The sequence below is a fragment of the Pseudorca crassidens genome, chromosome 14 (genome assembly GCF_039906515.1).
Source record: "Pseudorca crassidens isolate mPseCra1 chromosome 14, mPseCra1.hap1, whole genome shotgun sequence".
Taxonomy (NCBI): domain Eukaryota; kingdom Metazoa; phylum Chordata; class Mammalia; order Artiodactyla; family Delphinidae; genus Pseudorca; species Pseudorca crassidens.
Window position 1 is genome coordinate 62,580,298 of NC_090309.1, and position 13,968 is coordinate 62,594,265.

The 13,968-nt window shown below is 40.0% G+C and overlaps 1 protein-coding gene across 7 annotated transcripts in view; it reads right to left on the reverse strand.

The window, feature by feature from the left end:
- Positions 1–7,614: 7,614 nt before the first annotated feature.
- QPCT (glutaminyl-peptide cyclotransferase) overlaps positions 7,615–13,968 on the reverse strand; it is a 28,443-nt gene continuing 22,089 nt past the window's right edge. For 3 of the 7 annotated variants that reach the window (XM_067703244.1, XM_067703248.1, XM_067703245.1), the window contains 3 exons: positions 12,831–12,930; positions 9,734–9,850; positions 7,615–8,253 (listed from right to left, as the gene is read on the reverse strand). In XM_067703244.1, coding sequence (XP_067559345.1) covers positions 8,108–8,253; positions 9,734–9,850; positions 12,831–12,930 — 363 coding nt within the window. In that variant the 3' untranslated portion in view covers positions 7,615–8,107. Of the gene's footprint in view, positions 8,254–9,731; positions 9,851–10,876; positions 10,957–12,830; positions 12,931–13,968 lie in introns of those variants that run through there. The other 4 variants (XM_067703246.1, XM_067703250.1, XM_067703249.1 and 1 more) reach the window with 4 other exon arrangements.

A 13,968-nucleotide genomic window follows, 5' to 3' on the forward strand; every position in this document is an offset into this window, starting at 1 on the left:
CCCTCTATCATCTTCTGGCCTTTTGCTCCCCAACCAAGTATCATCCAAAAAACATGACCCAATGCTGAAAAATACACAATAATGTGGTTCTTCATTCCACTTTATTTATATCCCATATTTCTCATATCTCTTCCCTGGGCTTTCTTAAAATATCCATCTTTTGAAGGAGAGAAGGGAAGGGAGGCAAGAGACAGACCTAGGGAGTTTTCTGGACCCATTGAGAATTCTCTGGACACATTGAAACTTGTTGCTGTTCTGTTTCTAAGTCAGCCTCATCTCTAAGGGCAGCACTCTCAGAACCTGCTGGAAACTAATGGCCACAGCCCAGCATTGAGCCCAGAACCTCTTCAGTTGGCCTTGGGAAATAAGACCAAGTGCAGACCGCTCACAACCCAGCTTCAGGCTCCTGGCTGGTGAGACTTCATTTATTGCTACATCTGCTCCCCAGGTGATTCGGGAATATGCCCAGCTTGTTTAGGAAAAGCCAGGAAGTCAGTGTGACTGGGGTGAAATGAGTGAGGAAGAAAGTGGTAGGAGGTGAGATCAAAAAGGTAAAAGAGGTCAGGTCCTGTGGGGCCTGGACAGCCCCACAAGAAGGCACTGGATTCTCTTTCAAGTGAAAGGAGAAGCCATTGGAGGGTTTTAGGTAGAGCAGTAACGTGACATGACTGTAATTTGAAAGGAGGGCTCTGGCTCCTGTGTGGAGAAGTGAAAAAGGAAACAAGGATGGAGCAGGGAGGCCAGGTGAGAGAGGGATGATGGTGGCCTGACCCAGAGTGGGAGCAGTACTCAAAAATGGACAGATTTGGGACATGGTAGAAAGAGAGTCAACAGGATTTGCTAACGTGCTGAACTGAGAGAAAGAGGAGTCAGTAAATGGGTCAAAATTTTCCATTTACTGAGTTGAATCGATCGCCAGTGGCCAATGATTTAATCAGTCGTGCCTATGTGATGAAACCCCTAAAGGACAGTGTTCTAGAGCTTCCTGGTTGGTGATGAACACATGGGGATCTGGAGAGAGCAGCATGCTCAGAGAGGGTATGGAAGCTCCGCCCTCCTTCCTACATGCCTTGCTCTATGCATCTCTCCCATCTGGCTGTCCTGAGCTGTATCTTTTTATAATATACTTGTAATCTAGTAAGTGAAATGTTTCTCTGAGTTCTGTGAGCTGCTCTAGCAAATCAGTAGAACCCAAGGAGGGGGTAGTGGGATCCTTTGATATATAGCCAGCTGGTCAGAAGTCCAGGTAACAACCTGGACTGGTGATTGGCATTCTGAGTTGGAGGGTGTCATTGGAACTTCCAATCTACTGCCAGGGGGTCAAAAACACAGGTGATGATATGGGCTTTAGACTGGCATCTGAAGTGGGGAGAAAAGGGGCCAGTTTGTGAGACTGAACCCTTGATTTGATGCTACCTCCAGGAAGATCGTGTCAGAATTGAGTTGAATTGTAAGATACTCAGCTGGTGTGCAGAGCATTGCTTGGTTGTGTGGGAAGCTCCCCTTTCACCCCTGCACAATGGAATTGGGTCCAGAATCCCAAATAGTAAGTGATCAGCCAAGTCATTGTTTCTAAGTACTGAGTCAAAGAAGACTGAGAATGAAGTCATAATTCCAAGCTATGCTCTGCACAACCCTAGGTTTCATGGAGTCCCTGTGGGGTTAAGTAGAGATGTTGGGGGAGGCAGGTGGTTACTGAACAAGGCTTAGCTGACAAGGTTCCAGGACTCTCTCCCCACTTCAGTCAGACCTGCTCTTTTAGCTTTAGGGATCCATGTCAGATCTCCTCTAAAGAAAGTGTTCTACTATTTCATACACAAACTTTAAAATCTGTTGGAGCCCATTCTACCACTGAGACGGGGCAAGAATGTGGAGAGGAGCTCTTTCTGCAGTACCACCTGCAGGGAAAAATCTAAAGCTGAGGGCAAAAAACCAGAGAGTAGATGATTTCTATGGCCTTTTCAGCTCTAAAAGATTGGAATTCTACTCTCTTATTCCCAACCCCTGAACAACAATCTCAGTTCAGACTCCACTCATGCCCTGGTCTGATAATGACTTTGATGGAGACATATGACCTGGCTAGCCCTAATACATGGGTCTGATAACATTTACGGGCCTTTGAGGAGGGGTATAAGAAACATCTATTTGATCAAAGTGCCTTGAACCTTTTGATTTTGAGAACTGCTGGACTGAAACATTCACTGTGAGTTAACAAACCCTTCCTTCTGCCGCCCCTGATCTTCATCAGTTTCACAGTCTTTAGGGCCTCAGGCAGTGTCTGGACAAGGTCTCATCCATGACTGCCAGCCTCCTGCAGCACCGAAGCTTACCTTTCCTGGTCAATTTCTCAGTACTCTCAATTTTTCTTGGTTTCTCAGATAATGTCATTTCTCTGTCTTTTGCCCAGAGGAAGTGTTAACAAATTTAGGTATCCAGAGATGCTCTTCCCTTGAATGTAACTTTCTAAGCTCTACCAATTTGCAGTATAGGTCTGGGGAAGAAACACAATGATCTTGAAGAAAATCTGATTTTAGGGAAAGCAACGTTGTTTTCCTATGACAAACTCTCATTTCCAACACTAGGGTCCAATTGCAAAGAAATGAAGCATGAGCAGCTGGATTTAGGAATCTTCTAAATCCAGATGTTCAAAGCCTGAGGTGAAAGCATACTGCATAGAGTTAACAGAAGCTGATAACTATAGAAATTCTTGAGCTTGTCTTACAGAACAACAGATAAAGGAAGTTTGTTAAAACCCCTTGGCTTATAAACTGCCTTCATTGATTAAGCTCACTTTAGTTATTTTCCTTTCTTTCTTTCTTTCTTTCTTTCTTTTCTCTTTAATTACATACCTTCCCAGCTTCACACAGCTCAGTTGTTTTATAGGAACTTGGAGTCAACTCTTGTCCAGTGCAAGGCAGTTGGAACTGGTTGGGACCACCGACCCTAAAACAGGGCCTGCCCAGGTGTCCTGTCAGACATCAGTGGGCTGGAAAACTCCACCCTCTCATCAAGCTAAGTGCCTCTATTTTGAACATGCAAAAGCATGTAACCCAGATGCACCTGCACAAAACATCGATTACCTCATCTTTTCCTGACCTCCAATCACCTTTCCCCATGCCTAAGACACTCTGCTTATCCAATAAATATCCCAACACCCTTGCCTTCCAGGAGGCAGATCTGAGACTTATTCGTCAGTCTGCCGATCGGCTGCTTTGTGAATAAACACTTTCTCAGCTGTAAACCTCAGCATCTCAGCATTTGGCTTGCTGTGCATCAGGCAAATGGAACTGGTTTGATAACAGAGCCATAAGATACTCTTATAACATCTGTGCTCCTCTTCCAAGATTTTCACCCTATATTTTAAGAACTTTGATGGAGGATCAAGTACATCTTCATTCTAGGGGAACATTATAATGCCACATCCTTTGTAAGACAAGAGAATGGCAGCATTGTGCATAAGTCACCTAACTCATTCGCTCACCATGGTGAACATTTGTTGCTCTTATCTGTACAGCACCATTATTTTTCTAGACCTCTTTAATTACATCTCCAGTAAGAGCAATTGGCTTAGGAGATGGGGGGGAGGCATGCATTCATTTTTTTTACAAACAAATGAGTTTTACTACTTTCCAAGTGTTAGTGCAAGGATGACTAGAGAATAACAATGAAATTGATGGCTGGAAGCCAGCTAGGCTCATCCACTTCTCCACGCTAATCTCTTAGCTCAGATAATTCACTGCATGTCATTCTTTGTTCACCAAAACCACAAATGTTAAATCCTTGACTGCCAAGGACCTCTTGTACCCTGTAGTAATCTGTAAATATAATAGTACAAAGTTTTCAGTGCTATTTATAATTTAACAGCTTTAAAATCTATTTTTAATGTTACCTTTGTGATCTTTGTAGGGTTTTAATTTGGTTGGTTGGTTGGTTGGGATTTTTGTTTGTTTACTTGCTTGTCTGTTTTTTGCTTTAAGTCATGTTTTTTTTCTCTTCTTGACAATTCTGTGCTCTTAATATTAATTCTCAAACAAATGGTCTAAATTCTCCCTGGCAAATCTGGATGTGTTGGGAGATTGGGCTACGTTCCATGTGTTGCCTTTGAAATATGGGCAGAGTAAGATGATTTCACATCATGTGAGCACAGCAACCAAATTCAGGCTGAGGGCTACAGCCATGACACAGTCCTTTCATATCAGCCGTCTTCAAAACTGCCATAAATTATTGCTGCTGGTTGTAGTGCCAGGATCCTAGGGCCCATTTTCATGTTTAAGAGGATTTGAAGGGTGTCCCATACCACCCTACTGGCTCAACTAGCTAATGACGTCTCCTCTCCACCTCAGTCCTTCCGTGAAATATGGCGGTGATTTTCCACAGTGGGACCTGCTCCTCGCAACAGAGCAGTAGGTTAGCTATTTGAAGGCTGAGAAAGATGTAGCATAGACGACAGAGAAGGGAGACAGAAGGGAGAAGGGGAGGCCATTAAACCACTTCAAATGACTTTTAGAGTTTGAGACTGCGTAGAAAGTGGCTCTGAAACTCAGAGTGAAACCTCAATCTTTCGTACATTCATCTTTGAAGCCAAAAGTTGGTGAAAAGACGGGCTATGAAAGCAAGCCCCATATTTTCATAAACAGCAAATTTAAGTAGTTTCCCCAAATTTCCTATGTTAGCTTTGCTTTAAATTACTAGGGCTGCCATAAATAGTCTCCCGCATCTTCTCTTTATATCCTTTGTCCCCACACCTTCTTTCCTCAGGTTTAGGGCTTACAAAGAAACTGAGATTTCATTTTCAGCAGAATATATCGTGATCAAGCCTCATGTGGCACGTCTGTACATCAGAGAAATAGAAATGTCTTGCGGCTTGTCCTCCCCTCCTTTATAAGAAGTAATCACCTCCAGCTGAGCCAAGTTGAGCAAATGCTCAGTTTTCACATGATCTTGCTACAGCATCATAATGAATGCACCTCTTTGATGGAAGAAAGAAGCTCCGTGGAAAAAACAACTTAAGGATTTGGAGTTGGAGCTGAAAACATGGGCTGCTTTGTTCTTACGACAACTGCTTCACCATCTAAAAAATTTCTCCAGTTTGAAGGATCTGTCTTTCCCAGCCACAACCCTCGAGCTACAATAACAGACTCATGATTTTTTTAGATGCCAAGGTTATGAACACTCTTTTATGAATATTTTCCTTTGAACTCATTTCTTTGAAGAAGAAAAATAGCCCTGTGTGTTGCAGGGTTGACAGTAATAGACAAAACATACAAATTGTTCTCTTAGGGGCAGTAAAATGCTCCAAAACGCATATAGAAAAATTCCAAATACAGCATAATGTTTATGGAGCCCTGCCTTTGTAGCTATAATTTTTAAAGTAATACTTCTGACTGGCATTTTTATACAGAACATATTTCAGGGATTAATATCAAGATTAATGCCTTAAAATGTCTCCCTTTCCAGTATCATGATTGCTTTTCCCATATTAGTACAAACTCTTAGTGAGTAGAATTTTAGAATATGCCACTTAGAAGGAAGGAAACTTTCATTGAGTTAATCTGCTTATGTTTTTATTTTTCCTTTTATCTCATTTCAACATATCCTCCAACTTCCTCCTCTAAAAATGATTCAACTGTCAACCCAACAGATTATAGTAGATCTATTTATTTCATTCTGCCTCAAAAAGAATTTATTATTTAGGCTTATAATTATATATGTAGTACTGTCAACTAATTTTTAGGTTCCTTATTAAAACTTCTTTTCATTCTGTTTTTTGGTTTTTTTTGCAGTACGCGGGCCTCTCACTGTTGTGGCCTCTCCCGCTGTGGAGCACAGGCTCCGGACGCGCAGGCTCAGCGGCCATGGCTCACGGGCCCAGCCACTCCGCGGCATGTGGGATCTTCCCGGACCGGGGCACGAACCCGCGTCCCCTGCATCGGCAGGCGGACTCTCAACCACTGCGCCACCAGGGAAGCCCTCATTCTGTTTTAATATCATCAATTAAATCATTTCTTTTCTGGTGTTTAAAAAAAATGTTTTCCCTGAACCCCTTTCACTCATCCAAAAATTAATCCAGAAAACTCAGCCTCTTTTAATCCTGCTTTGTGGCTTAGATTCTTTAGCCCTGGATCCATTCATGTTGATTTCTGTTATATGCATGCTTATGTAAAAATAGCCTTTGATATGGCAGAGAAATAATTCTATCACAAATGACGTGCCTCTGAAGCCTAACATTGTCAGGTGAACCCTGGCAGCAGTGATTTAAGAATGCTCTCCCAGACTGAGTGAATGACCTATAAAAATTTCAAGACACCATTGTTGCTTTGCACTTGGCATTAAGAACTTTCTTCAAAGGTCTTTTCATGTAAAGAGGCAGTACTCTAAAGTGCTTCAGAGGATGAGCTTTAGAACCAGCCTGGTTGGGTTCTAAACCCAGCACTGCCACTTACTAGCTTCATGATCTTGAAGAAGAGACTTAACCGTTCTGAGCATCATAAAATGGGGTTAATAATACCCCTTACCCCTTAGGATTGTTGTGAGGATTAAGTTGGTAAAAACATATAAAGCACCTATGACACTGACACTGAGTTAGTACTCAATAAGTGATAGCTGTTCACATTACTTAACTCACAAAGGCACGACTTCCCTTTATATAATTTTAGAAGATTTTTAAAATAAAAAGAAACCTATAAAAATCTAGTTCTATAAAATTTACCAACATGAGATTATAGACAGATATTGTTAGATATAATTGTCTATAACTGGCTATTCTTTTATAAAATTGTATCAATTCATATAGATAAAATTATATTGATCCCTTTTTTTAACCTGGAAAGTTTGTTTTCATAAGTAAATTCCTTTTCCAATGACTTTCTTTGTTATTGAACTTAAGGTTGCCATCGCTTTCCCACTCAGCTTGTCTATCTCACTCCCTACCCAGCCTCAGCACATTAATTCAGTGAGGTTTATTAAATGTCTGCTCAGAACAGATAGCACATGAAAAACAACAGCCCCCAGCTAACTTCATCTATATGGCAGGATCAATTTCCTAATTGTTTAACTGATCACGTTTGTATTTTTAGATAACTGTTTCCCATAGCCAAAGAAAAATCCATGAATTCCTATGTGTTTCCAGCCCAAACAATTTTGCTTCCATGAATCTCCTGAAAGAAATAGGCTATAAGTAATTAAACAAACTTGAATACCATATAATTTACCTACACAAAAATGATCCTAATTTCTGTCCTCCCAGTGTGTTACCTTCATATTGACTCTGGAGGACACACTCAACAGTCTCTGTCTTCATCTCAACCCAAGATCAAAACAGCAAATAAATGTCTGGTAATTATGTAATTTAACAGAAAAAAGGCCAAAAACTTGTAGGTAGAGTTCGATTATAATGACATAAAAACTGCATTGAAAATATGTGAGGGAAAACTAGAGTAAATGGTTACTCTGCTAATATAATGAAATTATAGGGTTTTTTTCTTTTCTCCATTTTCTAGATTTTTGGTACTGACTATATTATTTTACAATAAAAATGTTAAATTTGTAAAACTCTATAAAAATTGAGCTATACTTTAAGTTATACAATTTTTCATTCATATATTAAAAAAGACATTCACAACATGGCATTTAATTCTGATTTAACTTCCATGAAATAAACCGTACAAAGATTTCTCAAAGAAATTGAGTCTTCAAACTGCATCTCTGTTTTGTATTATATGCAATAGATTCCCAAGTATAAGAAAATCATAAAACTAAGGCTGCACTTTGCACATGACCATCATATTTAAGTACTATTTAGAAAAACGTGATACTGACTATACACATCTGATTTAGCTTCATAGTTTCTTATCTAAAGAAGTTCTTAAAAGATATTTACCTTCAGTTTTTCTTACATTTCCCTTTCTTTATCACTAGATGAAAATGAATAAGCAATTTGGACATGACATAAATCTAGGATATTCAAAGATACCTATAGAATGAATCTATAGGATAGAAGTTTCCACACAGAAGTTTCCACACAGCATCTGGAGTCAGATTATTTTAAAGGGTGCTTTGACTTTTGAATATAATACTAGATGCAATTATCATAAACTAAACCAGAATATTACAAATGAAGATATTCTAACACAAAGACTTTTAGGATTTTGTTTAGATTATCAATGGTTGTTTTATCCAAATTTTCTTCATTGTCATCCATGGTGTGCCAGACTTCAGGGAAAGGAGATGGTATCAGATGCAAAACTGGAACACCTAACAAGATGAAACAACTTGTAATTAAGTGCATATTTCCCATGAGTAAACTAGAAAGTATCATTCTTCAAGGAAATCTGAGTAGGACTGTACTATATACTGTACTATACTATATTATATAAACACAGCTGATCGTTCATCATCTTCTGTGTACTTCCCTGTATCTTACCCTTATACTCCAAAGTCATTCATTCGTTAAACAAATGTTAAGTAATTCAGTAAATAATTAAAAAGCACTTACTATGTACCAGCCCCTATTCTAGGAATTGAGGGTTCATCAGTGAAAAGGCAAAGCCCTGCTCATATGAAGCTTACATTCTACTAGAGAAAGAAACAAATAAACAAATACAAAAAATAATTTTAGAAAGTGAGAAGGCTTATAACGAATAGTAAAACAAGGTAAGGGAATAGAGAATGAGAGGCAGAGAGTAGGGCCAATAAAGAGGTATTTAAAATCAGGGAAGGCCTCTTTGAGAAGCTAACATTTAAATAGATGTAACAAAGGAGAAAGCAAGCTGTGTGAAGATCTGGGGATGAGCATTCCAGGCAGCAGTTTTAGCAAGTGCAAAGGTCCTGAGGTAGAAGTGTGCTCGGCCTGCTTGAGGAATGGCAATGTGTTCCTCAAGCAATGTGGCTGGATCAGAGCAATAATTAGAGAGACAGGTAGGAGGTGATGGTGAGGGAGAAAAGAGGTATAAAATGGAGGCCCTTGTAGGTCATGATAAAGACTTTGGGTCTTTTTCTACTTGATGGCAAGCTACCAGAGCTTTAGAGTAGGGAAGTAACATAATTTGATTGACATTTTTAAAAGATAACTCTTGCTCCTATGTAAAGAATAGGGAGGCGGAACTTCTCTAGTGGTGCAGTGGTAAAGAATCCGCCTGCCAATGCAGGGAGCATGGGTTCGAGCCGTGGTTCAGGAAAATCCCACGTGCCGCAAAGCAACTAAGCCCGTGCACTTCAACTACTGAGCCTGCATGCCTAGAGCCCGTGCTCCATAATGAGAAGCCACCGCTATGAGAAGCCGGCGCACCGCAACCAAGATTGGGCCCTGCTCGCCACAACTAGAGAAAGCCCGCGCACATCAACGAAGACCCGATGCAGCCAAACATAAATAAATTTTAAAGAAGAAAAAGAATATTTCTTCTTTATTAGCAGGAAAACACCACAGTTACACAAACTATAAGAATACAATCTAGCTCTATGAAAGGGAAGGCAGGATGTCAGAGGTATATGAGATTTGATAAATATTCAATGTGTAGGAAAAAATATAAAAGTGTCCTCAGGGATTTGGAATGACTTTCATAAAAAAAAAATAGAAGCCATGAGATGATTGGTGAATGATTTACTTAATCAGTTATTAAATTTAATGGTTCTTCACACTTCTAGACTGTCGCAAATGCATATAAAATACAATAAATATAATAGGTGAAAAACACACATGTGCAGGCATGCATACATATATACACTCATACATTACCTTTTCTTAAAAATGGAATATGGTCATCCTGAATCACACCTCCATAACCATAATTCTGGAAATACTGCCTCTCCCAAGAGTGATCCTTGAGCAAACCTAATTCATGGAGTTCATGTTCTGCAGATGATAATTAGACAGCAGATGAACATATCCTTTTATCTGATCAACAGTCAGATGCATAAGGAGTTTGAAATCTTGACACTTGGTTTTAAGACATTATGCAGTAGTACACCCATGACAAAAACCTCTGAGCTGCAGGAGTCAGGCCTCCCCAGAGGGCCCGGGGCCTCTGCCCTCACTGCCCTGGAGGTGGGCGGTGAGACCCCAGGACAGGAACCCAGCCTCTGGCTCCAAAGAAGAATCAGGCCCTAAAAGAGAGCCCTAACAAAATTAGACAATCGTTCTCCTCTGGTTCATGATTTTAAAGCTGATTTTGCTGCCACGTTTGGCAAAGCAAGGGCCACTCTGTTCTCCCAGCAGTTCCAAGTCTGGGCCACACGCCTGCTTTTGAGAAGGAGAGACCCTACGGGAGCAAAGACACCCCCAGGCCACTCAGCAGGTCATCAGGGCCGTCACCACCTTGTCCCCTGAGGGCAGGCTGCCGGCTTTGTTTACAACCAAAGATGGTCAAAAGCATCATTTGTACCTTCAATCAAATCAAGCACTCAAAGACACAGTCATATTTTGGTAACATTTAAATATTCAAAGTACATGATGAATACGAGTTCACTGTCAGAAATCCTCACAGCATCTCACATGCCTTTCATTCTACAGATGACGCAGGAGGGAGAACATTTCAACAGAGATTTTTAAAAGCCTTTGTCGTTGGCGTCTGTTTTTTTAAGTTTTCAAACTGTAAATGTTGGGCTTTGTATTTTGATGTAAACTCAGAATAGTGGCATTTGGGGCCAGTGACCAAAAACCAAACCAAACTTGTAACTGACCATGGATCTTAATAAACCTGTTGGTAAAAAAGAAAAAAAAAACCCTCTGAGCTGAACTTGGGTATGGACATTTTGGAGTCCTTCTAAGAGTCACACATGATTCTAGCTTTACAGGTGAGAACCTCCTTAGAATCAGAAACTCAACAGAACAATAGAGAGATGGAGAATGAGAAAGCTAGAGGAAAATGGAGAGAAAAAACACAGGTGTAGATACTTACAGATCCTCAATCCTGCATGAAGGACGCCTTACGAGGAGATGCAGAGCTTGAAAGGGGAATCCTTAGAGAGAACAGGTATGAAGTACTAGACTGAGTGACCACTCTTTGGGAAAGGGATACCTATTATGACTTGCATCAGTGGTTCTCAAAGTGGTCTCTCATCAGCTGCATCAGTACCACCTGGGAACTTGTTAGAAATGCAAATTATCTGGTCCCACCTCAGACCAACTGAATTAGAAATTCTGGGGGTGAGGTCCAGCGATCTGTGGTTTAACAAGCCCTCCGGGTGATTCTAATGCACACTAAAATTTGAGAACCATCGGCCTACATTCCATCAGTCCTGTCATCTTGCAATATAGAACCCATGTATTACATACAGGATTACATATAACATGAGCCTATGTTACAAGATGATAAGAGATCACAAGAAGAGTTTAAGACAACTGAATGAAACTTTCCAGGATTGGTTATTTTAATTACTAAATTTAAAGGGTAAAATTAGACCGAGTGGTAAGCATTCACATGTAATGTGATTTTAGGAACATCAAGAAAGCCCCTACTATGACCAAAACAATATTCCCATCTGTTTATTGATAATTATAATTCCTTTACCTTAGGCTACAACTTTTCCTTATACAATTACAGATATGGTTTGAAGTGTAAGTATCACTCAGTGGGTTATACAATGGGTTAAAATTGTATTAAGATGTGAGTTACTGATATAAATTCATTCCAGTGGAGGAAATAAGAGAAGGGAATCAAATCCTTGACAGAAGGCCAAACCCAATTTCTTGAGGCTACTCAAAGTAAGGAAAACATGCTGTAAGGAAGTGTCCCCAAGAAGCTTACATTAATAATACCATAATAGCAATTCTTTCAAACTAGAAATTTAAATTTGCCAAAGATAAGCGTCTGAGGTTCAGGTAAAAGTTTCTTTCATAATATTCTAGATCTGGATATAAGCACGTTCTGAACTCGTGGCAAAAGCATGAGTTGAGATGGCAGCATTTTCCCCACTGCTGAGAAGAAAGTACAACCCTATCCTACTCCAAGAAGTCTGTGTGGCTAGAAAGGAATTCTTAGCCTGATGTTCTTGCCTCAAAGCAGGGCTCCTGGCCTGGATTCTATAATAAAATTCTATCGCATGCTCACCTCTCCCTGAGGCCAATTTTTTGTGCTTTGTTGTGTTTTGTTTTGGGGTGTTCGTGTGTATGTGTGTGGAGAGGGAAGGGTGTATGGAGTGGAGGTACAAGAGAAAGAAGTTATTCTCCTTTTCCTTCTGCAAGCCCCAAGCCGCTCTCCTGAGCCATAGATATCTTTGTTTCCTTGGCTGGTCTGGCCTAACCTTATCTGGTCCCTTCCACTCATTTATTTGACACTGAACCTTCTCTTAAATGACTCTTGAAGGATTTTGGCTTGCTGTTGCATCGCCATCTCTTACACCTTTGGAAAGTAAGCAGAGATTGTACTAGATTTAAAAGAAAATCACATCTGCATAAAGCAGAAAAGAGAAGATGACAAAGACTGAGATGGAAAAGAAAGAAACATTAAAGAATATCTTTTGGTATCATTATGAGGACATAACATTCATCATTATCCAACATGCTTTGCTGAGTTTTCCCTAAAAATGCATTCCATATGCTTCAAACAGGACTCTGAGAAAATATTTCCAAGCCATTTCTAAGGATATGCAAATATGAAATGTAGTATTTTATGTTTCCGTTTCAAAATTCAGTTTCATGCAGGAAAATAAAGTGGGTCTTCTAAAAGAGATGAATAGGAATAATAAACTAATCAATAAAGCAAGAAAAAAAGCCAGTAAAGTATATTGTGTACTCAAATCACACACTTAAATCATAAATTCTGAATTTTAAAACTCAGTGTTTGTCAGTGGGAAGAAACCAGGTTTGACTCTTTAATAACCGTGGTGCTTACCAATTGCTTGAAGTCTATGAAACCATCTGGCAGTGTTTGGGAAAAAGTTGGGAAATGTTGGGTTTGGAGCTCCAATTAAATCCAGTAAGATCAATAAGTCCTAAGGGAGAAAAAATATTGTATAATTACTGTCGCCAAAACACATTTCATACTCATCAATGGAAAAACAAAAAAGTCAGTCAAAACTAACTGCACGGGGCTTCCCTGGTGGCGCAGTGGCTGAGAATCTGCCTGCTAATGCAGGGGACACGGGTTCGAGCCCTGGTCTGGGAGGATCCCACACGCCACGGAGCAACTAGGCCCGTGAGCCACAACTACTGAGCCTGCGCGTCTGGAGCCTGTGCTCCGCAACAAGAGAGGCCACGATAGTGAGAGGCCCGCGCACCGCGATGAAGAGTGGCCCCCGCTTGCCACAACTAGAGAAAGCCCTCGCACAGAAACGAAGACCCAACACAGCAAAAATAAATAAATAAAATTAATAAAAGGCAGAATAGGTGAAAAAAAAAAACTAACTGCACTTTAATAACTGAGAATAAAACGCGGAGCTGTATAAATGAACAAAAGGTTTAATAACATTGTAAGTGAATCCTTTGGGGAAAATTTTTAAATCTTGCTTATGCAATGTGGACAAATGGCAAATTGTAGATTCTTTTTGTCTGTAACCCCAGAAGGATATCACTAAGGATAAATTAGAAGGAGGACATTTGGATAAATATTTCATAAGAAAAAAAAAGAATACATTTGCTTTATTTTCAGGTAGGCATGCAAGCCTCTCTGATCTTCTATTCCATTCTAATTAGCCATTTTATCCCCAGTCTATCATAACACAGCTGCCAAAGGAGAGCACTTGGATAGTAACTATTTATTCCTTAAAGCAGCATATAAGAAAATTTCCTTGACTAGAAGCTCTATGAGCTTAGTCCCTGGATATCCATTTCCTTTTCTATCAAACAAGAAGCTCAAGCTCGCTGATCACTAAAGGTCGTTTCTGGCTATAAGCCTCTATAATAAACCAGTGTTTCTTAACTTATTTGAGCCATAAAGCATCAGCAGGCTTGAGGACTCCCTGAAGACTAACCCCAGATTAAGAACTCCTGATTTATATACGTGAGGTAAGGTATGGGTAAATATCTAGCAT